This window comes from Primulina tabacum, chromosome 7, assembly GCF_025594145.1.
Source record: "Primulina tabacum isolate GXHZ01 chromosome 7, ASM2559414v2, whole genome shotgun sequence".
Taxonomy (NCBI): Eukaryota; Viridiplantae; Streptophyta; class Magnoliopsida; order Lamiales; family Gesneriaceae; genus Primulina; species Primulina tabacum.
In genome coordinates this window covers 37,137,800-37,161,046 of record NC_134556.1, presented here as the reverse complement: position 1 = coordinate 37,161,046, position 23,247 = coordinate 37,137,800, and the positions used below count along the sequence as shown (strand labels likewise).

Sequence of the window (23,247 nt, the reverse complement as noted above, 5' to 3'; positions counted from 1 at the left end):
TTACTTTATTATCTTATTAATAAATGTAATTTTCATTTTAAAAAAAACAAAACAAAGCGTCTAATTAAGCTTATCAACATACTCTGAAACTCATATTAGGTGCTATTTTGTTCGGTGACGTGAGTTACTACCACTGGTCTGTTATGACCAAGCCAATGAGTCTAATGGAGGAAATGAAACAAAAAACTTCCATTTACTAAGTGGGAATTTTGAAACTAGAGCGTCGTTATAATTTGTACACGCGGAGGTAGTTTTGGGAAGTTTTGGAGAGATTTTGCTTATTTTAAACTGATTATTCTACGGAGATTATTTTGAAATTGGTGAAAAGCTAAAGTAAAAAGTGTTTGAAAATAGAAATCTAAAGTTAATACAAACTAAAATTTTAATTGAGTGTGTGGATAATAATTGTTTCAAAACTTAATTTTTATTTAAACGAAAACTATACCCTTGAAAAAATATATAAGATTAATAAAAATATATATAAAAAAGGACAAAATCTGTATAAATACAAAAAATATGTAAAAATAATAATTTTGGAAATGCAAATTATATAAATTGATTATTTAAAAATAAATATAATATGAAAAATATTTTAACAATACAAATGTCAACTTGTAATTTTAAATTTTAAACAAAAAAACAAAAGCAAAAAAAAATATAGTACTCTTACAGTCTTACTTCTATTTTTTGGATAAATGTTACCGAAGTTGAAGTTTAACATTCACAAATATTCAAAAGCACTTTCATGTCGCCAGAATCTAAGAAGTGCTTCTCAGAGCTCTATCAAACATTACTTTAACGTCTCTCTTTTTACTTGAACTCTGAAATTTAACGTTGCTTTGGATGGATTGAACTTAATTTGAATGAAGATATTTGATTTGAAGAAGAATATAGAATATGGATTTCAAATGGAATCCATTTTGAGAGTTTTTTTTTAAAGCATCACAATTATTATTGAAATTGTTTTGATTTTATATTAGCCAAATTTGAAAATCACTTAAATTTCTTAAGTTCAAATATGTTGCATTGCGTTTGGACCGGATACTTTGGATTTAAAGAAGTATTTTTTAAAAAATGATTTGAAATAATTTCATATTGAGATAAATTTGAAATCAATTATAATAATTAAAAAAATAACCATCTAAAATGAATTTACCCAAACAAAAGTTAGATTCGGATTCGAGAAAAAAGATTTGACAATGATTTCAAATCTCTGTGTTTCGTGAGAATTTGGGATTCATCGTTACTTAATATAGATTCCAGATCCAGATCCAGATCCAGAATTGGGCCTTATCGAAAATTTTAACAATTGGCCCAATCCAACGTTTCAACTGCAGATGTAGCCCACAGTCCAGCAAAATGTATACGAGGTTCCACACATCGCTCAGGTATATTTTGGCAATTTTTTCCTGAATCGTGGAGTTGCTGTACAATGCAAGGAGGATCAACCGGCGTTGGATATGGACTCAAATACCAGGTCAATTCTAGATCTCCTGAATCTACTAAACATAACTTGGTGAAAAGATTTGAAACCTGGATGGAATTTTAATTTCTTTAGGCGAGGTGCATTTCCGATGTGAAAGCAGATGTAGATCACACCAGTTTCTTAACAGGAACTCTTAGCCTTAAAGAAGAAAACGAAGTATGTGTTGATCTTTACTCGAGCTCAGTTAGCGCCGTTTTAGTTTGGATTTCGGTAGATGTTGACCAAAATAATCTGTGAATTTGCAGGTACATTTGATAAGGCTTTCTTCTGGTGGCACAGAATTGATCTGCGAGGGTTTGTTCTCGCATCCGACTGAAATATGGGATCTCGCATCCTGTCCTTTCGATCAACGCATATTTTCTACTGTTTTCTCTTCTGGTAGTTGTTTACACTCACTTTCAGATTATTACAGAGCTTCATTAACCTAGCTTATGCAATTATTAGATTTTTTCTGTAAAATCTGGTTATGACTGAAAATTAAGCAAGTTTTTGGGATCCCCATCGTTTAAATTTATTGGAGCTTGAATTGTTAATGTAGCCTAGTCTTAACTGCATTTAAGCTCTTAATTTGAAACACTTGCTGGACTCTAGAAGCTAAGAAATTGTAGAATGTTGATATAATTAGCAGGCTACTTGAGTTTGATTAGTTTTTGCCTTTTATCTTGAAATTGGTTTCAGTTAGTAACAAAAATAGGATATTTCCCAATTCCTAATGTTGTGCTGTTCACCTCCACCTGATTCGTTTGCTCTTGTTTATGTGTTGTCATTATTTTTTTATTGTGTGAACTTTTAGTTCATAGGCAGGAGAAAGTCACATTGACTAAATCTATCACATTGTTCACGAACAGTTTCTTAAACGTAGATTCTTTAACAGCTGAATTCACTTTAAAAAAAAGTACAAGACTGTTTCATATGGTTTAATCTTGATTACAGTCTTAGCTGATGTTTGCTTTGTGTTTTTTAAGGGGAAACATATGAGGCAGTGGTGTGGCAAATTCCTGAGTTATACGGCCAGCTGAGTTCCCCTCAATTGGAACACATTGCTTCTCTGGATTCTCATACTTGCAAGATTAGAAGGTAATCTTTCTTTGTGGATCAGCAATAGAATTGAGCTGGTCCAGGATTTGTGACAATTATTAGCCTTTTGCCTAATTTCTCATTTCTTCTCCTCATATAATGTGAATATGACACTCTTGTGATTGAAAGTTTGTGTTGAGTACTTGAAATGCCTGCATATAATGAAGCTACTTATCTAAAGAAAGCTAAAATATTATATTTCCCACGAATTGCTGATATATTTACTTTTCAGATTTTAGAAGCTTCCCGATGGTGACACCTGCGTTTCAATTTCTTCAGGTGGTGTAAAATATCACTTTGGGAAAAAAACTTTAGGTTCGTGGTAGCTGACTTTGGTGAGCTAATGAAAGTAGATATGGGTTTTACACTCTGTATCGATCCACAAATGGTATCATCAATTGATACAATTTAGATTAAGTTTCATGGTTTGGTAGAACATCCTGGTTGGCAGTCTGTTTCTACATGGCCTATTAATTTCGAATCACAGATACTGCAAATGACGACTATGTCCCATGATTGAATGGAAGGACCATAAAGGAGAATGTCTTCCTTTTTAAACATTGAGTACACTTATAGATTGTGAAATCACTAGATTTTGGCTTCTATGAAAGTGAGTTCCTTAGGACTTACTGCATTATTAACCTCAGCTTTTTCCTCTTTGATGCTTTTTGGGCTCACGCTGTAATTTGGACAATACGGATCCTTTATTTTGCTGGAATTCCTCTGATCTAGCAATTCAATTCTACTTTATATACTGAAAGATATTGCTGCTATTTGCAGTGTACTTTGGTGGCCCACTGGAAGGCATGACAAGTTGGTTAGTATTGACGAGGAGAATCTCTTCTTGTGGAGCTTAGATATTTCGAAGAAGACTGCTCAGGTATGCATAACTCATCATTACAATTGACAGAGATGCTTTAGAATTGATTATTATAGACTACATAATATGGAATTAGCACTGTTTTTTTTACTTCACTGCCCCTACTTTTGAAAAATGGTTGACTTTATGTATGGTCCTTCTAGTTTGTTGGAAAATCTTATTTTAGACTATCCCACTTATATTTGGGCCCCTCTCACATCTTCCCTAATGAAAGTTGAAGCTGCTAAGGGAAAAATAGCCTCGTTGAAAGAATTAGTAATGACAAGGGTTGAAATACTGCCTGAAGTGATTTCACTGTTTCTCGAGCAACATGATCTAAATTCTCTGCAGAAGGTTCCGCATTTTGAAAATGCATTGGTGCTATAGGCAAAGATATCAATATAATTATGGTTCCAGACCCAATTGTATGGCCATTTTATGATTTTATGATGACCTATGCAAATTCAATTTGGTTGGTGATTCCTTAGTTTTGCTTTGTGAACAAAATAAAGCGAAGAAATATTTAATTTATTTGAATCATCTCTCCATGCCGCAACTAGCGAAAATGTGCTATGATGATGATGATTTGAATAATCTCCTCTCAATATGTCATGTTTTGTGCTTATTGGTCCACATGAAGATGGTTTAATTTCTTTTTCGTAATTGTCAAAAATGGTTTTTTTTTTCTATTTGTAGTCGTCCTTTGTGTCATCTGTACAATTGATGCCTTCAGGTTATATGCTTCTGGATAAATAATGGCTGTGAATGCTTAGGTGAAATGTGTTTAAAACTTGTTTATGAATATTATCCTTAGGACTTGATTTTATGAGCATAGCTTTGGTCTGAGTTTTTTTGTTTAGTCTACTGTTTTGCAATGCTCTCTCTTTAAGAGTCATTATCTTTTCATAATGAAATGTGAGTTGGAATGGATTTTTGGAGTTTTCTTAATCAACTGTTTTCATGACTCTCACTCTTTCATAGTCATTATCTCTTCATAATAAAATGTGATTTGTACACATTTTAATGTATGGAATATCTATGTGAGATGCAAATGTGAATTTATTGTTGCCGATAATTTTTATTGAATTTTTCATTCTCAATTTTGAAAATTCTAATGTTCATTCAATCTTTATATTGACCTACCTTGGTTTCACTTATCACTATTTTTCTCACTAAAAAGTTAATTTATTTTTTATATGTTCATCTCAGTTTCTGTTTAACTTGGTTTAAGTTCAATTATTGCTACACTTCTTGCAATCAAATAGATTGCGATGCTAGTTTTATTTGATCACTTGTTCTCCATTTTGATTTGTTCAGAAAATTTAGTTACGAGTTACCATAAGTTCTTTATCAACATCGATTTGTTTCCATGTTGCATCATGATGTGTTTCAACGTGCATTTGGTCGCAAAAATAGGAATCTTGAACCACTTAATAACCCCTTTATGTTCTGGATAATTCTCATCCATTGTCTATTGTGTAATCTAGGTACAATCACAAGAATCTGTGGGCATGCTTCATTATCTATCTGGTGGTGCCTGGGATCCTCATGACTTCAATTCTGTTTCATTGACAAGTGAATCATCGGTACAACTGTGGGATTTGAGGACGATGAAGTATGTTAACTTTGATTCAACTTTTTTGCATATTTCTAAGAAATAAATTAATGGGAACCATATTTTAGCTTAATATTCAAGTTATGCAGTGTGTGGATTGTTTGATTATTAATTTGGTTTCATGATTCTTTTATGCGTATAGTTACAGTTTGGTTTTATTCAGTGTTGTAATGCATAGTACAACCCTCTTTTTTCTTGCCTTGTTGCGGTTTTGTCATTTGCAATGAGAATCTACTTTGGTACTTCCTGCTGATTCGAGTTTACCATGAATGATAGAAGTAAAATTTCAGTCCTGCCGCTACCACTTACTAATATTTGATATAGTAAATTTATTAACTGTTTAATTAGTTGACAACTTATTTTGAAAACAAACATTTTGATTGTGACCATTATTTATGATTCTCGTGCAAGCAGGAAGACGGATTCCATTGAGCATTCTCATGTCCGCAATGTAGACTACAACATGAAAAAGAGGTACATGCTTGTAAGTACCATGAAAACTTCACGAGTGCATTTCCATCCCATAGGTTGTCCTTGTCCAAGTCTCAAGTAGGTCCTTCGGCATAGTATACCGATGTCTAATATGTTCACGAGATTACATTAAACTGCCACTGCTCATCTTTTTCCTTAAATCTCATTTGATCATTTCAGCTGCGACAATTTTCTAATAAATTTTACTTGATCTTTTACTTCAGATGATTTTGTATTTCACGGTAAAAAGGGAATAGTTAACTTTTAGACTCATCTAAACTTGAACCTACATTGCAATATTTAAACTCTTCGCTGTTTGACAAATCAGTCTTGTGTGGCATGCTCACGTTTTTCTCTTTCGAAGCACACACTTCCCATCATAGTTTTTTTGATTCTGTCTTTTGAGCCACGCCTAGAAATTATCGTTTGGTTGTAGAAATATCAGGGTTTGGTGATGAATGAAGCAGTCCCATTCTAGACTACTTTTAAGTGTTGCAATATGATAAGTGGAAAAACATACACGTTGTCCATCTCTTACCCCATAAGACCCTTTTAATTTCACAGGTAACTGCAGAAGATGAGTCTGGCATACATATTTGGGACCTCAGGAAGCTGAAATTCCCAGTTTCAGAGCTCCCTGGACATTCGCACTGGTAAATTTTTTGCAGCATCAAATGTTGGTTTAGCTTATATTTTTAACATTTATGTGAGAGTTTCAAACATATATCTTCTTTGGATACCTTTACTTCTGTTTATTTTAGTTATTTTTAGTTGTTTGTTCTTTAAAAATGATATATTTTCTTTCTTTCTTTTGCATTTGTTTACTAATTGTATACCAGTACCTTTGTCATTTGAATAAGATTGTTTAATCATTTGCTATTTTCTCATAATCGATTTTAATGGTGATATTCGAAATTTTTTCACAGGACCTGGACAGTAAAATGTAACCCTGAGTATCAAGGCCTAATTCTGGTACCTTATTGCTCCTTATTTGTCTACAAATCCTTCACACCCACTCTCTTCATGCACGCAGGATGTTATACAGTCTTTGCCCCTGTGAAAATGCTTTTGACGGAGTTTTTATCACCATATCATAAGATTAAGCAAATCCATTTTTCCATATGAAATTGGGTTCCAGATCAGATGTGAGTTTCTCTTTTTATATACTGATGTTTTACTGATGATGCAAAGGCTTTTGTAGAGTGCTGGAACTGACTCGGCTGTCAATCTGTGGTTTGCCTCTCCTCCAAGCAGTGATGAGCTGACATCAGATAGGTCTGTGATCCATTTAATTACCAGGACTTGTTCCCATAACAGCGCTTATTAGTGTTGCTCATAGGTAATGTCATTTTCTGGCAGCTTGGTGGGGCCGCCAAAGCGGAGTACAGATCCATTGCTCAATTCATACAGTGATTATGAAGACAGTGTCTATGGTAACTTTGCAAACTTGATTTGCTTTTGGCTTTAGTTCTGAATCTAATGGGCAGCTCATTTTAATTCAGGTCTTGCTTGGAGTTCTCGAGAACCTTGGATATTTGCGTCTCTGTCTTATGATGGGAGGGTAAGATTGCTGATTTATACGCTCGAAGTTTTTTTCCCTTATTTGACGCATCGCTGTATCTACTTTGACTAATATGTGTGATTTTTTTGCTAATGGTTATACAATTTTCACGAGTTTCTTCTTGAGTGTTGGTTACTGTAATTTTGTTCTCTCTTTGCAGGTGGTCGTGGAATCCATTAAACCTCATCTTCCTAAAATATGAAGTGAACGCTATAGTGGGCGCGACATACGTGATCCAGTTGCTGATTTTCATTTTGTATCGGATATCAGCTATTCATTTGTTAAATCTAATCTTACCGAGGTTTCTGCGAAGTTCTGCTATTATTGACGACCATGAAATGTGTCGCATCGGTCCCATCTGTCATATTGTAAACGTGGTTTGGATAAGTTTTGAATTTTATTATAGTGAGGAGCCATTGATTTTATCCATTGAATTTATGGACTAGCGAAATTTGTTTTGGTTGGATTGGAAAGCTAGGGATATGCAAAAGTTTCCGATCTTTTTTTGTTTCTTTTCCCTTTTATTTCTAGACAAGCATTTTAAATACGTTACTTTAAGGAGCAACTCATGTACTTTTCATGGCTAGGATCAAATTGTGGTGCCAGACCAGTCAAAAAAAACCAGAGGAAAAACCTAGAGAAACCGTTTAGCATCATTGGAAATTTTCTCTCTTTGTTTCTCCAAATGGATCGGGCGATTTGAAAAAATATATAGTGACGTAAAGCTTATCCTAATTCCCCGTAAATGACGAGTCATTGTCGTCTCCTCGGCATGTGTCCTTTCATTTCTAGACAAGCTTTTAAAATACGTTACTTTAAGGAGCAACTCATATAATTTTCATGGTTATGATCAAATTGTGGTGCCAGCATATTCGAAGACCAGAGGTGAAAACAAGATAAACTGTCAGCGTCGTCGGAAATTTTGTTATTTGGATTGGACGACTTGCAAAAATATATAGTGTGCGTAAATCTTATCCAAATTCCCTCTAAATGATGAGTCATTGCCGTGTCATTAGCATGTGTCACTCTTTTCCACCAGGAAACTCATCCTCCGAGCGAGCACGTAAGTAGACACGACTTTTAATCTTATCCATTACCCTTTTCAACATTTTATTTGGTTCTGACACGTGGAATACAAGTAATGATTAAGACGGAAGACAATAGGATCTCCGCTATCATTATCTCAAATAAGTGACTAGAAATCTGGAATCTAATTCTAAAAGCCCGTCTTGTCGGAGGCCCACTTGGCTCCCGGTAGCCCGCCAAGAAATATTTTTGTGGTCGAGGATGACAAAAAAAAATGGATATCATTTTGTTAAGGCTTGCGTGAGGAGGGTGGGTATCTTTCTCGTGCGGAGAATTTAAAGTCAGATTTTGTATTAGATCTTTCGACGGGGATATGATGGGGATTCCGAGAGCACAAAGATTCACGTATTTGGAGGGTGATATATATATATATATATATATATTGAGGTTATTAGTTTATTCTTTTATCTTGGCAAAATGGTTGGAACCGAAAACCCGACACACATAATTAAAAAAGTTGCCACTTAAAAACAAAGCTACGACATACAACTTGAATCCGGTTCAGATCTCCTCCTACAAACTATGCTACACTTGGTGTTAGATATATTAAATTTGTAAAAATGCAAAAAACGAAAAACTTCTTGCCTAATATTAATTTAATTTAAAATCTTATGTTTTTGAAAATCAAGCATAAAATCACTTAAAATGATGTAAATATGTTGATTTTTTTAATACATGAGGTTAAATGTCCTTGCCTTTTGAAAAATGGATAAATTATCAGTCTTTATTTTTATGAAATCTTATTTATTTTAGATTTTTCATAGGATAAGATGCTGTTAGCTCACTCATACACGCATATTCATGTATAAGTAGCATTAGGTTTTCTATGCAACTGTTTCATGGACGTATATATGTGAAATTGTTTTTATCAATCAATACTTAATGTGAAAAATAAATTTTTTAACATAAAAATAATAAATATTTTACGTATCAAATTGATCAAAGATATATATCGTAAAATTGATTCGTAAGACAAATTCACATAATTTTTGTTATTTATTACGATATATCTGTTACTATATATTAAACTTGAGGCAATTATAATAATCGATTTGGTTCGTCAATGTGACATTAACATCAATTACATATTGACAAAAACTTGCGTGAGACAGTATCACGGATCGTATTTTGTGAGAGAGATCACTTATTTGGGTCATCCATGGAAAAGTATTACTTTTTATGCTAAGAGTATTATTTTTTTATTGTGAATATCGGTAGGGCTGACCCGTCTCACAGGTAAAGATTCATGACACCGTCTCATAAGAGACCTACTCTTACATATTTAGTCTAAAAAAAACACATTCATTTTCTTTGTTCAAAGACAAAGCTTTCAAAATCATAATTCTTTAATCTAATTTTTTAAAATCCATTTAAATTTTGTATTTACCAAATTCGTTAATTTCAACTCACTAAAATACTTTAAAAATAAAATTACATAAACTTAACCCATAATGATACCCCCAGATTGAAGATGGGTCCAACCTACTCTCGGTAGCCCAGATAATTAGTGGCCCAGCGTTCAGGTCGACCTCCCAAAACACCCATAATCAAGGCAGAAAAGACAGGGCCGAGCTCCTACGAGTTTCCGAGCCGACCTCTCCTATGGTGTTATCGCACTGATATGACATATTCTGGCCGACCTCTTGAGCCGAGCTCCAACAAGGTCCAGAATATGGACGGGCTCTTGCCTAAAAGAGCTTATATTCAGACATTAACGGGTAGCCCACGGAAATAAGGCCCAAGAGAGTCAAGCCCAATAAGATCTAACCAAATCTGGTACAAGATATACCCAAATCTTTCAAGATTATGAGGATCTAAACCTACAAAATCAGGACTCTATCGCTCTCCTATAAATATCAGGTTTCGTTCATTGTTTATCAATTCATATTCTCTCAGCACACACATTACTCTCTCAGTTTTCTATACTTTGACTTACGTCGGAACAACTTTCCGGCCCCCTTCTAACGTCCTTGTTTGTGCCTCCAGATTCCGAAGTTTCGATCCGAGCTCCCAAATCGAAGATCTGACCTCCCATCTACTTTTCAAAAGTCTGATCCGAGTTCTCCAAGTGAAAATCCGACCTCTCAAATATCATCTCGGATTTCAGCAACATCACATAATATTAATTTAAACACACATAATATGTGTGTAACGGTAGCTAAGTAACGTATAATGAGCAGAGTCGAACTTACCTTTTCCCTAGCCAGGGTAATGGTCCAGCCAGTAGAACTCGAGGTCACAATAACGAGTAAAATTATGACAGGTGGCTTATCAATTGCGGTGCTCAAGGGACCCACTTTCCCCTCGTGGATTCGCAGCCCTCTCTGTTGCCGGATCTAACACCACCAATTCGTTCATTAATTTATCATTTTACTGACCAAATTCAATCCGATTTCCGTACTTAACCCTATGCCAATTCAAATCACTCCCCGCTGCTGTTGGAATATATATAAGTATACCGCAGATCAAGAAAAACGCAGCAGTCCGATTCTATCCGGTTATCTTTGCACCAATGCCTGCGTTTCTCTTCCTTTCCCCGCCTCTCTCTCTCTCCATAAACCCAATTCTCAGGAATTGTGTGTGTTTCTAGGTTAAACAATCTGCATTTGATAAACCCTCTTTTTTTTTTTCGGCAGCGAGGAGGATTGATCCTTCTCTAGCCAGATTTTGTTGCTGCTTAACGGCATTGATGTAAAATTTTGAAAGGCGGGCATGGCGGCTGCAAGGGGGTTTGCGACGCCGTTAAACGTGAGGTTATTGAGTAGAACTGACGTGGCGCTCGTCAATGGTAAGAATGGAGTGGTTCTGGAGGTGCAGGGGAAGAAGAGGAGGTCTCTGGCGGAGGGAATTGTCAAGTGCTGCTGTTCGGAGATTCGGAGGGTTAGTGGGTCGGGTAAGAGCGTGGAGAAGTTCGAGGACCGCCGGTTTGACCCGAATAAGAGCTCAAATTATCGTGGTATGGCCCCAGCCATGCCCTTTGCTTCTTCTCAGTAAGCCTTTTTCACTCGGCCTTTTCTTTTTTCAGTGCATAAATGACAAGAAAAAGGTTCCATCTTTCTTTCTGCATAGAGTTGTGACTCTCATTGTTTTGAATTTTTGGGCGTAAAAAGGCTGCTTAATATTTTCTTTGATTGATTTAATTCTGACAGTTTACAATTTGATTTGATGTGATTTGTTTGTTAGAATATAGCTTGAGGCTTTTAGGAAAATGAGATCAACCTGAGAATTGCCTTTTATGAATTCTACGTAGACTAGCGATGTCTTTGGTAGTCTAAGAAGTCGAAAACTTTTTGATTTGGATCGTTGATTCATTTGGTATGTTCTTTCCGTCAGAGTAACAAGTGGATGTCTAAGAATAAGATAGGCTCTGCATAGACGTGCTTATTTAAAATTTCTGGAAATGTAGGATGCGTGAGAGATGCCCAACCGGTGATTATCTAGTATATGACAATAACTAGAAAATTAAATATCAGCTTTTCTCTTCCGAGCGTTATAATAATTATAGCATAGTTCAGCAAAATCACGCATATTTGATCATGATGATGGTTTTAAATATTAGCATAGATTAGAATAACTATGATAGCATTAGTGTATATCTTTCACAGTTGGGTAAATTAAACATCCTCCTTCTCCAATTACGTGATGAAGGATAGATGTATTTGATTATTTGAAGTAAAAGTTATGTATCTTGGTTTGTTGTAGATCTCGGTTTGTTTCAAAACAAGAGAAGTTCTTCTTCCGATGCACGCCAAGAAATTCAGGTCCTCAGTCCCGAGATTCTCCCCCCAAACGAGGTAAAACATTTGTAATTTCTAACTCTGGTTTCGATAACAACTGTTAAATCGGAAGTGTCAAAGAATCTCGATCAACTGTCAACGCATATTTGATTACAGTGTTCGATTCTTTATGAACTGGCTTCATTTATCGTGAGTAATACTCTTTCTGCTGTAGATACTGGAATCGCAAATGAGAAAGACTGGGGTATAAGTTTGTTAAATGAAAATGTCAATGAATCTGGAACCAATGAAGACGGTAGTACTTGGTTCCGTGAAAGTGGAGAAGATCTTGGAGACAATGGATACAGATGTAGATGGACACGGATGGGAGGTCAAAGCCATGATGGCACCTCAGAATGGAAAGAAACGGTATATTGAATGCTGTAAATGTTATTTTAATGCCTTGAACTATTGAATTTGATTATGTGAATTTTCTGTGTGAATTGAACCATGGAACATTGCTCCACTGTAATTCTTGTTTTTCTCTACAGAATTTTGTTTTTATATTCCAGTCAAATCAAAACAAAGCCGTATTACTCAGAAAATGGGTCTTCTCCGCAGTCTGAAGATTTGTGGCTTTTATTGGTGAACATTTGTACACTTCATCTCATGAAAACTCCTTTGCGGTGTTATAATGCCATTTGACAATCAAATTGAAAATATTATCCAGAATCAAGTTTGTGCTGCTGAAACCATAATATTCTAATCTAAAGTTTTCAGGATTCAGAATGACCAAATTATATTAAGGTTATGCATTATAAGAGTATCTAATTCACAAAAGTAAGGTGAAGAGCACAACTGTAGCTGACTGACTACATATCAATCTATGATTAACCCTGAGCTTGTCAGAACCACAATTTTTCAGCATATCTTCACAATTTGTCGTTCGTATAATGTTTTTGAACAGTATTTGCTATTGGCTATCATGTTAACTGGATTTGGGGAACAGTTAAAACTGTGGTTTCAAATATTTTATCCTGGAAAACAACAGAAGTTTGACTGTATGATAGACTGGTTATAAAGCATATCAACTATTCAATCACCTAACCAGGTAGCACTGTTGTTCCTCAGGGGCGAACATGACAACCACTAAATTATTAAGCATTCTCAAAACTTTTCTTGATGTGAACACTCTATGTTTCAATGTCTCCTGAAATTTTTGAATGAATTCATGTGTTTAACTTCTGAGTTGTATTCTTGAACTTCGAAGTAACTGAAAACTTTGTCAGTTCCTAATATTACCAGGTGCAAGATAGTCACATGCAAATATGCCTCTTTTTTTATGACCTTATTAAGTATCATCCCAGGTGGATGCATTTAATTGGATTTGTTGATCTCCTTGACAGTGGTGGGAGAAAAGTGATTGGACCGGATACAAAGAGCTAGGTATTGGCACTTGGTTCTTTATGAACTTTTTTCAACTGAACACGGATTGTTTTGGTTATTCAATAAAAAGATATTCTTTGTTAGGTTTGTTTCCCTCTGGATCTGATGCATCTTGAAGTGCTTATTTTCAGTTGATCTGATACAGGTGTTGAGAAATCAGGAAGAAATGGAGAAGGAGACTCTTGGTGGGAAACCTGGCGAGAAGTTCTTCACCAAGATGAATGGAGGTTTGACTTTGAATTCACCTATGCAAATTCATATTTTAAAAACTATAAAAGAAGACATTTTTGCGGACTCTATGTACTTTTACCATCCTCACAGATACCAATTTATTTTACTGCAGTAATCTAGCTAGGATAGAACGGAGTGCACAGAAACAAGCGAAATCAGGGACTGAAAATGCTGGATGGTATGAAAATTGGTGAGATAAGTTATATCCAATTCTACTAATATCATTAACTAATTTGCATTTGATAATCAATTCTACATGAAATTTAATTACTGTCCTATGCAGGTGGGAAAAGTATGATGCCAAAGGCTGGACTGAGAAAGGTGCCCAAAAATATGGTAGATTAAATGAACAATCATGGTGGGAGAAGTGGGGGGAGCATTATGATGGAAGGGGATCAGTCCTGAAATGGTATTTCTCCACCCTTTTCTTTTTCCTTCCTTAGGCCTGGCGTCTCTTTGCCTTGGATCATTCAAGGTTTTGATAACTTCCTAGGTGTCTACAGTTGCACAGTTTTATGCGACAATCTCATTGCTGAATTATTTTTCAAGAAAGAAAAGCTCTCTTGTTAGGCTTCATCAGTTTAGTATCTGTTCATCTATTGTCTATTGTTAGTAGGAGTGCATGAAAATTTAAATCGGATTGAAACGGTATACCATGGGATGTGTCATCTCCAGGACTGACAAGTGGGCAGAGACTGAACTCGGAACCAAATGGGGAGACAAGTGGGAAGAAAAATTTTTCGCCAGCATAGGTTCACGTCAAGGAGAGACATGGCACGTATCACCTAGTGCTGAAAGTACGTCATCCACTCTTTTATGTATGGCAAAATAGAGTCTAAACAAACATTTGCTTGGTCATTTGTGTGCTGGAGTGTAGTCCCTTTAATTACCCAAGTTTTTGTCATATTTATATAACGAATGATTATTTAACTCGCTAGTTTCATGGATCACGATGCTACGTAAATGTGGAAAGATGAACACAATTATCTTGTGATTCATTTCGAGTAATCAAATAAAACAGAGTATTAATTATCCGAACCCTGGTTCTGCACATAAGTTCACCATCCTGGAACCAAGAACATGTTTTTGATACCCATATGATTAATTAATTGTACAAATCCTTTCTTAAAGTTCCATTAAATGAATTAATCTAATCATGACTTAGTATGCCAGAAAAATCGATTTACTTTTTGATCAAGTGGACTTGCTCGGTGATGTTCTTTTTCCTTGTTTATTGATTTCTGTCCAAATTATAGGGTGGTCAAGGACATGGGGAGAAGAGCACTTTGGGAACGGGTAAGTGGTACACAACCAATCTTCTCTGCTAGTTAACTTTGCTTCCTTTACGATAATTATCAAGAATCCTTTGTTTGAAGATGTTTCTAATGAAACTTTCTTGCAACAATTCTGCTCGTAGCCAATTACACCTCCATTGTCTCCTTTGTATCATATACTACGAGAGTTTAGAACAATTGGAGCAGCAAAGATGCAATATTACTCCTGAACATAGAAATTAACAATATATAATTTCTTTTGCAGCAAAGTGCACAAGTATGGCAAAAGTACAACCGGAGAAAGCTGGGATATAGTTGTAGATGAAGAAACATACTACGAGTATGTCTTGTTCCCTATCATATTTAACTCTTCCATCTTCTATACTTGATGTCTCTTGTGCTTCCTCGTGCATAAACTGACGTGTTTTTACTTGTAATCGAAGGGCCGAACCACATTATGGATGGGCTGATGTTGTGGGTGATTCAACACAGTTACTGTCCATCCAACCTCGAGAGAGACCTCCAGGAGTCTTTCCAAATATCGACTTTGGTACGGCTCCCCCGCCTGCAGAAGAGCCACCCGAGTCATCTTTTTCACAGTGATGAAATGGCACAAAGTCAAAATGAGTTGTGTGGTTTGGAAGTTCACTAAATCTATGTGTAAGGAGTTGTTTAAAACTTGATGTGTTGCAGAATATTTCTCCATTCATTCTCCATTCTATTCATTCTTTCAAATATTGCTGCCTGCATGTCATCAATGATTAGGATATTTTGGGCATATTTGGTTGAACGAGTTTTGGAGGTATATTGGTTTCAGACTTTATTACATTTGTGGAGTTTTAAAGTCTAGAGATATTTAATCTAGATTTTTATATATTCTATAAAAGTTTAGTGATATACCATGTATGTATATATTAATTAATTCATTATTTTCTTTTCATATTAAAAATTCATATATATTTTTACATAAAATTTTACTTAAAATGAATGAAATTATTATAATTTTGATTATTTATTGATATTGAAAATTATTGTTATGTATTTTTTAAAAAATATCAATTAATTAAATAAACATGTTTAGCTGATTTGAATATATAGTTTAATATGAACAAATTTAGTAATAATTTATTTATTATTTTTTGTCGATAAGTAAAAAATATTTATATTGATAGATAATATTTTAAATAAATGAAAGTTATTCATGTTTAGTTGTTACTTTAAATACATTAAAAAATCGAAATAGTAAGTTGTAAAATTCACAAAGCTTATGAAAAAATTTACGAATATAAATAAAATTTTACAAAATAAATTTACAAGATTTTAAGAAAATTTTATTTTAATCTGAAAAAATATATGAACTCCACAAAAATGGGATGTTTAAAAAATTAATAAATCTCTGTAATAAATACATCTTTTAAGGTATTCTATTAAATTGTCGATATCATCGTTTTCAAATGGATTTTCATGTTTAATTTACATATACGATAAGGCTCTCTTTTCGGATTTGTAGGACAGAAAATGAGGTTGGGCGGCGGGTTTCGATGTAATAGTTAGATGTACGTGTACAAATCTAATTAAAATGGGAGAAAATATATTCAAAATTTGTTACTTTGGTAAATATTTGGTTTCCTTGGGTTGCATTTGGATTATTTTGAACTAAAGATTTTGAATTGATTATCATTGTTAAACAATTTAAATAAAAAAAACCTCAAATCTATCACTTATTGATTTACATTAAAATTATCTTAATGACAACATATTTTAATATTTTAAAGATTTTGGAAATTGTATTTTTGTTATTGATTTACATTATAATTATCCAAATTACAACATATTTTAATATTTTAAAGATTCGAGAAAATTATATTTTTGATCTTGTGTATTTGCCTATTTGTGATTTTGATATTGTATATTGTCAAATTTCAATTTTAATATAAAATTATTGTTTTTTTTTTCAATTTTAGTCTTTTCCAACGTGAAAATGATGTGATATCAATGACACATCGATATGGCACCAACGTGTGTGGTGATATTAGCACTTTTAATGAAAAATTAAAATTACAAAAATTGGAACATACATGAATATGACTGAAATTTGACAATATAAATTGTGACGCAAGGTGCCAATGAGGGTAGGGGGTGATCACCGGCGATAAGATGTTGCACAGACAATGAATTGCTCCCTGACGGACTTATAGACGAAGAGAACATGAATGAATCGATCCCACACTGGAATGACAGAGATTCCAAAATTGTTCAGGCATGAGAATGTGTAGTTGATGATTGCTTAAAAAATTTGATAGGTACTACTCATATCAAGAAGGTGCTTATTCTTTTCGAGAGTTAATCACATAAGAACATCAAAATTAAACGTGCTCGACTTGAAGCAATTTTGGGATGAGTGATACCATGAGCAATTTATTAGGGTGTGTGTGAGTGATGACATAAACACGTTAGAAAGACTCGTCTTGGTATAGTTAGGATATTCATCGAATCTAAGGCGTTACAGTTGGTATCGAATTCAACCTCTTTTAGTACAGTGTGGTTCGAGGACGAATGGTGGGCATGTGGGGCACGGGACCGAAGAGGGGGGTGACTGCCGGTACCAGGAGCTTGTACGGACAATGAGCGGCTCTTGGCAATCTTCTAGGCGAATTAAACATAAATGAACCGATCTCACGCCGAAATGATAGAGATTCCAAAACTGTTCAATCATGAGATTGTGCAGTTGATGAGTGTTTAAAAAGATTTGATAGGTACTACTCATATCAAGAAAGTACGTCTTCTTCTCGAGAGCTTATCAAATAAGAACTTTAAAATTAAGGATGCTTAACTTGGAGAAATTTTAGGATGAGTGACTATCTAAGAAATTCCTAGGATGCATGTGAGTGAGGACATAAGTACGCTGAAAAAACTCGACTTGGTACAATGAGGACAATCATTGAATTTGGACTGTTATATAAGTACTAAACTTGCAAACAGACAAACATATCAGATTAAAAATACAATTTTTATGATAGTATAATTATAATTAAGGATGTCAACGAACTCTACCCCATATTAAACTCCTTTGTTCGAGATGGGTTACACCCAGTAAAACGGGTCAACAAGCAGATCCCAAATTAAGTGAACTCGTCCCATTATATACTTATATGCATTATTAATAATATAATAATATTTTTTCTTAATTGTGGTAATTTATTTTGTTATTAAATATTATTAATATAAAATTGAAAATAAATTTAATTTTTTTAAATTTTTTTCTTTTTTAATTTATATCGAATAACATAGGAAAGTAATATAGTTTTGGTGGATTTAATGGATTCGAACGGTTAAGTTCATGAGACGGTTCTAAAATGAGACGGAGTGGGTCTTGAGTTTGGTCAAACATGTCCCAAATCCACCCTTTGTAATCCCTAATTATAATGTAAATAGGTGGAAACGAACTTGGGTTTTTTTTTTTCTTTCTATAAGTTATTTGAAGATTGAAATGCATTTAAAATATTTGAATTTCAAATAATTCAACCCAAATACATCTTTACGGTATTCTTATATTGATTAAGATATATGTCTCATAAAACTAAATCGTAAGATAATTTTACAAGAATTTTTGTGCTCTTATTTATATCTTGTGAAAGTTAGTTTTTATAAGATAAAAAACTGTGATTATTTGTGATCAAAACATGAATATATTTAATAAAAGATATTATTAGAAACTTGACAGAAAATTAAAATAAATGCACTCGTTCTAGCCAATTTTTTTTAAAACGAAATATAATCTGTTTTAATATTTCAACTTTAACAATAAAAAAAATCCCTTTTCAGATGGAAATCGAAAATTCACACCTTTTCTTGTGGAATCTATATTAAATGATTTTATAAATAGAATCTAATTATGTTATATGTTTAATACAAAATCGAACTATAATTTTGGAAATATATATTCTGTTTAGCTATTTAAATCGAGAAGTGGACATAAATATATTAATTTTATGAATTATTAAAAATAAAATAAAACTTATATAAAAAGAAACAGAAAGTGAACTGGAATGTTGTTTGATCTCCCTATTTTACTAATCGTGTTATTTTTATTTTGTTATTTTTAACTCTTAAAATAATATTAACCTAAACCTTTTTTAAAAAAAATATATTCTTCGACTCTATTTTGACAAAAAATATTTATATGAAAATTCTAAAAATATTCATAGATAGATTGGTCATTCAAAAAATAAATTTGAAATTAACCTGAAAGATTATTATTTGACGTTATTATTCAAATCAAAAGGTTTCAATAACAAAACATTGAGCACAAATTAAAATGAAATTATACTTGATCCATCCTAGCTAGAGGGTAAAAATATATGTGAGACAGTCTTTCAGACAGTATTTTATGACACAGATCTTTTAGTTAGGTCATCCATGAAAAAATATAACTTTTTATGCTAAGAGTATTATTTTTTATTGTGAATATCAATATAATTGACGCATTTTACAGATAAAGATTCGTGAGACCGTCTCACAAAAAACATAATTGTAGTTATACAAGCCACGTTGATGTAGGGCCCAGATTATGCCGCTCCCACATGCGGCGTCTAATGCATTCAACCGCCCATTTCACCACACGGGCCCCATTCCCAAATTTTTCTATTCCAAGATCTCGAGAATCTTCTTGGCCACTAATATCGTGCCACGTGGAGAATCTGAACTTTGAGCCACCGCCCTTCTGCAGTCCTTTTCTTATTTAGCCGACAACTTGTACAACTCACAACGTACAACCCACGCGGCGCTTTGTCACGTGGCCGTATATGATTGGCTGGTGCTTTCTATGGTGGACTTCTTGCCTGTCCTCTCCATATTTCTCCTTTCTTCTTTTCCATAATTGATGTGCTACTGTCTCACTCACAGATGGCCTTTTATGAATGGTGTTCTTTTCTTTTTCTTTTTCTTTTTTAATTTAATGTAATTTTTTTTTTTACTTTTTTTTCTGAATAAACTTCCATTATGCATTGGGCAATTCCATCTGTGCAATATGTTTAAAAAATAATAGTTCCAATCGATATAATTCAACGATATGTCCAATTTCGACAATCGAATCAAATTCAAAATAAAAACATGATTTGGTTCGAATCGTTTTAAATGGTTCTGCACCAAATCGAACATCTCTGAATCCACCTCAACGATAATCGCGATAATTTTTCATTAACCATACATTTTTTTGATTTCCCAAAGGCCAAAAAAAAACATGGTAACCGAAAAATTAAGGTAAGTTTTGGCAAAAAGAAAAAAAAAGAAAGAAAAAGGAGGATTGAATCGAATAACCTTCAAATTATTTTAATACACCTCATGGCTCATATAACATAATTGTCCAATTGACAAGTATACGATGAGTCATCACTTTATTATTTAATTATTTATTTATATTATCTAGCATCTTTCGATAAGCTTAATTTATTTTAATATACGTGCCAGATATACTTAATTATATATATTGATATTATTAAATAACAAAAATTTAAAATAAAATTAGCTTTCCAGATGGAGCAGTTGATTTAGCTGGGGCCCACACTTTAAAACAAAAATTTTATTGCAAAAATTGGTTTGAGACGATCTCACGTGTCTTATTTTATGAGACATGTTTATTATTTGGGTCAACCATGAAAAAATATTATTTTTTATAACAAGAGTATTATTTTTTATTGCGAATATAGATAGGTTAATCTGTCTCACATATGAAGATTCGTTGAGATCTGCTCAGATTTTATATATCAAAATTAAATCTTAATCGTGTCAATTCCGCGTCATAATTCTCCTATATAAACCACGCCAGCTGCTTCTCTTAGTACATGCGAAATCAAAGCTTCCACTTTTACAGAGACTCAATACTGATCTCGATCATCATACATCTGTGATAGATTTAATTTTCTGGGTTTTTTTGTTAAGGAGATTCAAGAATGGCCGATTACCAACATCATGAGCTGAAGAGCGAGGAGCCATACGCCCCCCACCCCGTTAAGATTGAGGAAATTGATCAGCCGGTGGAGGCCTCCGATCGTGGGCTGTTTGATTTTATCGGGAAGAAAAAGGATGAGGAGGAAGAGAAGAAGTGTGATGAGGATAAGATTGCATCTGAATTTGACGACAAAGTTCAGATTTGTGACGAGAAAAAGGAAGAGCCCAAATTTGAGGTTTATGAAGATCCTAAACTTGAGGTTTCTGAAGAGCCAAAGGAGGAGGAAAAGAAGCACGAAAGCCTGCTCGAAAAGCTACACCGAAGCGGCAGCTCCAGCAGTTCTGTAAGTGTTTAATTATGAGATTCGTATATTTTTGAATAAAAAAATGGTTGATTTAATTGTGTTTTTTGAGGCCAACAGTTTTGCATGTCAGGATGAAAGATACTCTAGTTGGTTGAAGTAGCGAACCAATTAGCTAGGCAAGATCAGATCAAACGCCAAAAACATATACGATACCTTGCAAAAATTGATTTTGAAAAATCTAATTGATGTCGGATCGGATCACCGATCACCGATCACGATCAACATGTACCGATTAAATCTCCTCTTGAGCTGGTAATTAATAGTTTTGCATTTTCTTGGTTAAAATGCAGTCTAGCGATGAAGAAGAAGTAGTGGAAGGAGGTGAAAAGAAGAAGAAAAAGAAGGGCTTAAAAGAAAAGGTCAAGGAAAAAATAACCGGTGACAAGAAAGAAGAAGCAGCAGAAACCAAGTGTGAAGAAACATCTGTACCAGTTGAGAAGTACGATGAAATTCATACCCCCGAGCCGGAGGAGAAGAAAGGGTTCTTAGATAAGATCAAGGAGAAGCTACCCGGCGGCAAGAAGACCGAGGAACCGTCGGCACCGAAGGAGGAGGTGTCGGAATACTCCACCGCGCCGGAGGCTGAGGGCAAGGAAAAGAAAGGTTTCTTGGATAAGATCAAGGAGAAGCTTCCAGGCTACCATCCCAAGGGTGAGGAAGAAAAGGAGAGAGAAAAAAGAGAGGAAGGATGCCATTGAGGATCCAATTACCTTTATTTTATTCGTGGCTTTCTTCTTTATATTATAATAATACATATTATCATACAATGTTTATTATTTTGTAATTTGAAGTATTCATGATTGTGTGTTGTTTGGGTGGCCCTTTTGATTTCTTTGCTTTATATTTTTATTTCATTCTGGGGGATGTATTTATCTTGGCTTGAAGTTTCTATGTATTGAATTTTTTAATTAAAGTGCTTTTGTGTATGTGAAATATATATAATTTGGTTTTAACATTGAATTTGCTTTCTTCTTTTACATTTGTTCGAGTAGTAGAGAGAGACCTCATGTTTCATTTACCCATCTTTATTTTTGCCTGATTGCTCTAGTCGATATAACTCATTATGTTCATGCATATCATATATTTTTGTCTGAATTATCATTCGAACCAAAGTTTAACATGAACAATGATGGAATATGATAAGAGTGATGTGCGTCTAAAACATGAGGGAAATCGAACCGTAGGGAGGAGTAAGCTAATCTGAATAATGAAATCATGAGCTACAAGTTCGGTCTAATCTTCTAATGAAATAAGTATAAAAGATAAACAAGTTGTTAGTTCATTAAAATCTACAAATGTCCTAACATTATTCAAGATAACTTCGAGAAATGCTGATGGTGGTGACATTGTTTATGGTACTGATTTTTTGTGAAAACGATAAAGCTACTACTTTGTTATCGAAGATGACGTGGCGCATGTTTTTTTAAAATGATAGATGATGAAACCTCAACCACTCTTGTTTAAATTTTATTTTAAAAAAGTAAACAAGACATAATGCTATAGCACACAAATTTTAATTGATTGGGCGAAGCCCCTATTGCAAGACGGAAATTCTCATACAATTGCATAATTAAAGGTTTCCTTGACCATTAACCAAAGAAAAATGAACCAAGGAAAAATAGGCAATAGCACTACAATTATAATGGGAAATAAAGACTTTTAGGAAAAAAAATTTCTTTATATACACTAGAAATAAAATCAGAGGAGAATGTCAATACTATTGTATGCAATGAAATGAATATACATAATGGGGAATGGGAGTAAAATTTCTAAAAATGGGTCATTTGTGATACGATTTTATGAATTTATATCCGTGTCGGATTGAACACTTGTTGTTTTACCAAAATTTATAACCGATGATAACAGTACAAAGGAAATTTTTTAAATCTTATAGTAGTAGTCTAAGCGTCATGGTTCAAACGCTCTCCTACTATAGACAATTATTACTTCCCAAAAATCTCTCCTCAATAATTTCACTCATTCCAATTAATGAGAATCGAATCGTTACTTTGTCTGTGATACCAATTGTAAGACCAAACGCTTGTTGTTTTACTAAAAACTATAGGCGATGATAACATTGTAACTCAATTCTTTTAAATCATGTAGCGGTC

General features: G+C 33.9%; 3 protein-coding genes across 4 annotated transcripts; all 3 read left to right on the top strand.

Annotated features, from left to right (window-relative positions):
- Positions 1–1,322: 1,322 nt before the first annotated feature.
- On the top strand, positions 1,323–8,311 carry LOC142551648 (WD repeat-containing protein DWA2-like). 2 transcript variants are annotated; one of them, XR_012821602.1, is made up of 14 exons: positions 1,323–1,477; positions 1,559–1,642; positions 1,732–1,864; positions 2,452–2,563; positions 3,344–3,443; positions 4,910–5,037; positions 5,452–5,521; positions 6,073–6,161; positions 6,435–6,480; positions 6,710–6,783; positions 6,868–6,941; positions 7,011–7,069; positions 7,230–7,437; positions 7,657–8,311. XR_012821602.1 is itself a non-coding variant. In XM_075660996.1 (13 exons), exons 1-13 carry the CDS (start codon positions 1,433–1,435, stop codon positions 7,269–7,271), a joined length of 1,056 nt encoding a protein of 351 aa, XP_075517111.1. In that variant the 5' UTR covers positions 1,323–1,432; the 3' UTR covers positions 7,272–7,494. The 2 variants fall into 2 exon arrangements, 1 of the variants encoding a protein (XP_075517111.1); XM_075660996.1 differs by lacking the exon at positions 7,657–8,311 and having other exon boundaries at positions 7,230–7,494.
- A 2,211-nt stretch (positions 8,312–10,522) lies between these two features.
- On the top strand, positions 10,523–15,644 carry LOC142551645 (protein EARLY STARVATION 1, chloroplastic-like). Its single transcript, XM_075660993.1, has 11 exons — positions 10,523–11,145; positions 11,858–11,949; positions 12,107–12,300; positions 13,278–13,317; positions 13,463–13,544; positions 13,661–13,738; positions 13,832–13,957; positions 14,224–14,345; positions 14,805–14,844; positions 15,088–15,162; positions 15,266–15,644. Exons 1-11 carry the CDS (start codon positions 10,868–10,870, stop codon positions 15,423–15,425), a joined length of 1,287 nt encoding a protein of 428 aa, XP_075517108.1. The 5' UTR covers positions 10,523–10,867; the 3' UTR covers positions 15,426–15,644.
- A 5,014-nt stretch (positions 15,645–20,658) lies between these two features.
- LOC142551644 (uncharacterized) lies at positions 20,659–22,096 on the top strand. Its single transcript, XM_075660992.1, has 2 exons — positions 20,659–21,115; positions 21,427–22,096. The coding sequence occupies exons 1-2, from the start codon at positions 20,774–20,776 to the stop codon at positions 21,832–21,834; spliced, it is 750 nt and encodes a 249-aa protein (XP_075517107.1). The 5' UTR covers positions 20,659–20,773; the 3' UTR covers positions 21,835–22,096.
- The last annotated feature ends 1,151 nt before the right edge of the window (positions 22,097–23,247 follow it).

Excerpts from the sequence above, each read along its gene's own strand:
- LOC142551648 (XM_075660996.1), top strand. The coding sequence starts at position 1,433 with ATGCAAGGAGGATCAACCGGCGTTGGATATGGACTCAAATACCAG. Across the intron at positions 1,478-1,558 it reads GATATGGACTCAAATACCAG|GCGAGGTGCATTTCCGATGT; the intron begins GTCAATTCTAGA and ends TAATTTCTTTAG. Across the intron at positions 5,522-6,072 it reads TGAAAAAGAGGTACATGCTT|GTAACTGCAGAAGATGAGTC; the intron begins GTAAGTACCATG and ends TTAATTTCACAG.
- LOC142551645 (XM_075660993.1), top strand. The coding sequence starts at position 10,868 with ATGGCGGCTGCAAGGGGGTTTGCGACGCCGTTAAACGTGAGGTTATTG. Across the intron at positions 11,146-11,857 it reads ATGCCCTTTGCTTCTTCTCA|ATCTCGGTTTGTTTCAAAAC; the intron begins GTAAGCCTTTTT and ends GGTTTGTTGTAG. Across the intron at positions 13,739-13,831 it reads GCTGGATGGTATGAAAATTG|GTGGGAAAAGTATGATGCCA; the intron begins GTGAGATAAGTT and ends TGTCCTATGCAG.
- LOC142551644 (XM_075660992.1), top strand. The coding sequence starts at position 20,774 with ATGGCCGATTACCAACATCATGAGCTGAAGAGCGAGGAGCCATACGCC. Across the intron at positions 21,116-21,426 it reads GCGGCAGCTCCAGCAGTTCT|TCTAGCGATGAAGAAGAAGT; the intron begins GTAAGTGTTTAA and ends GTTAAAATGCAG.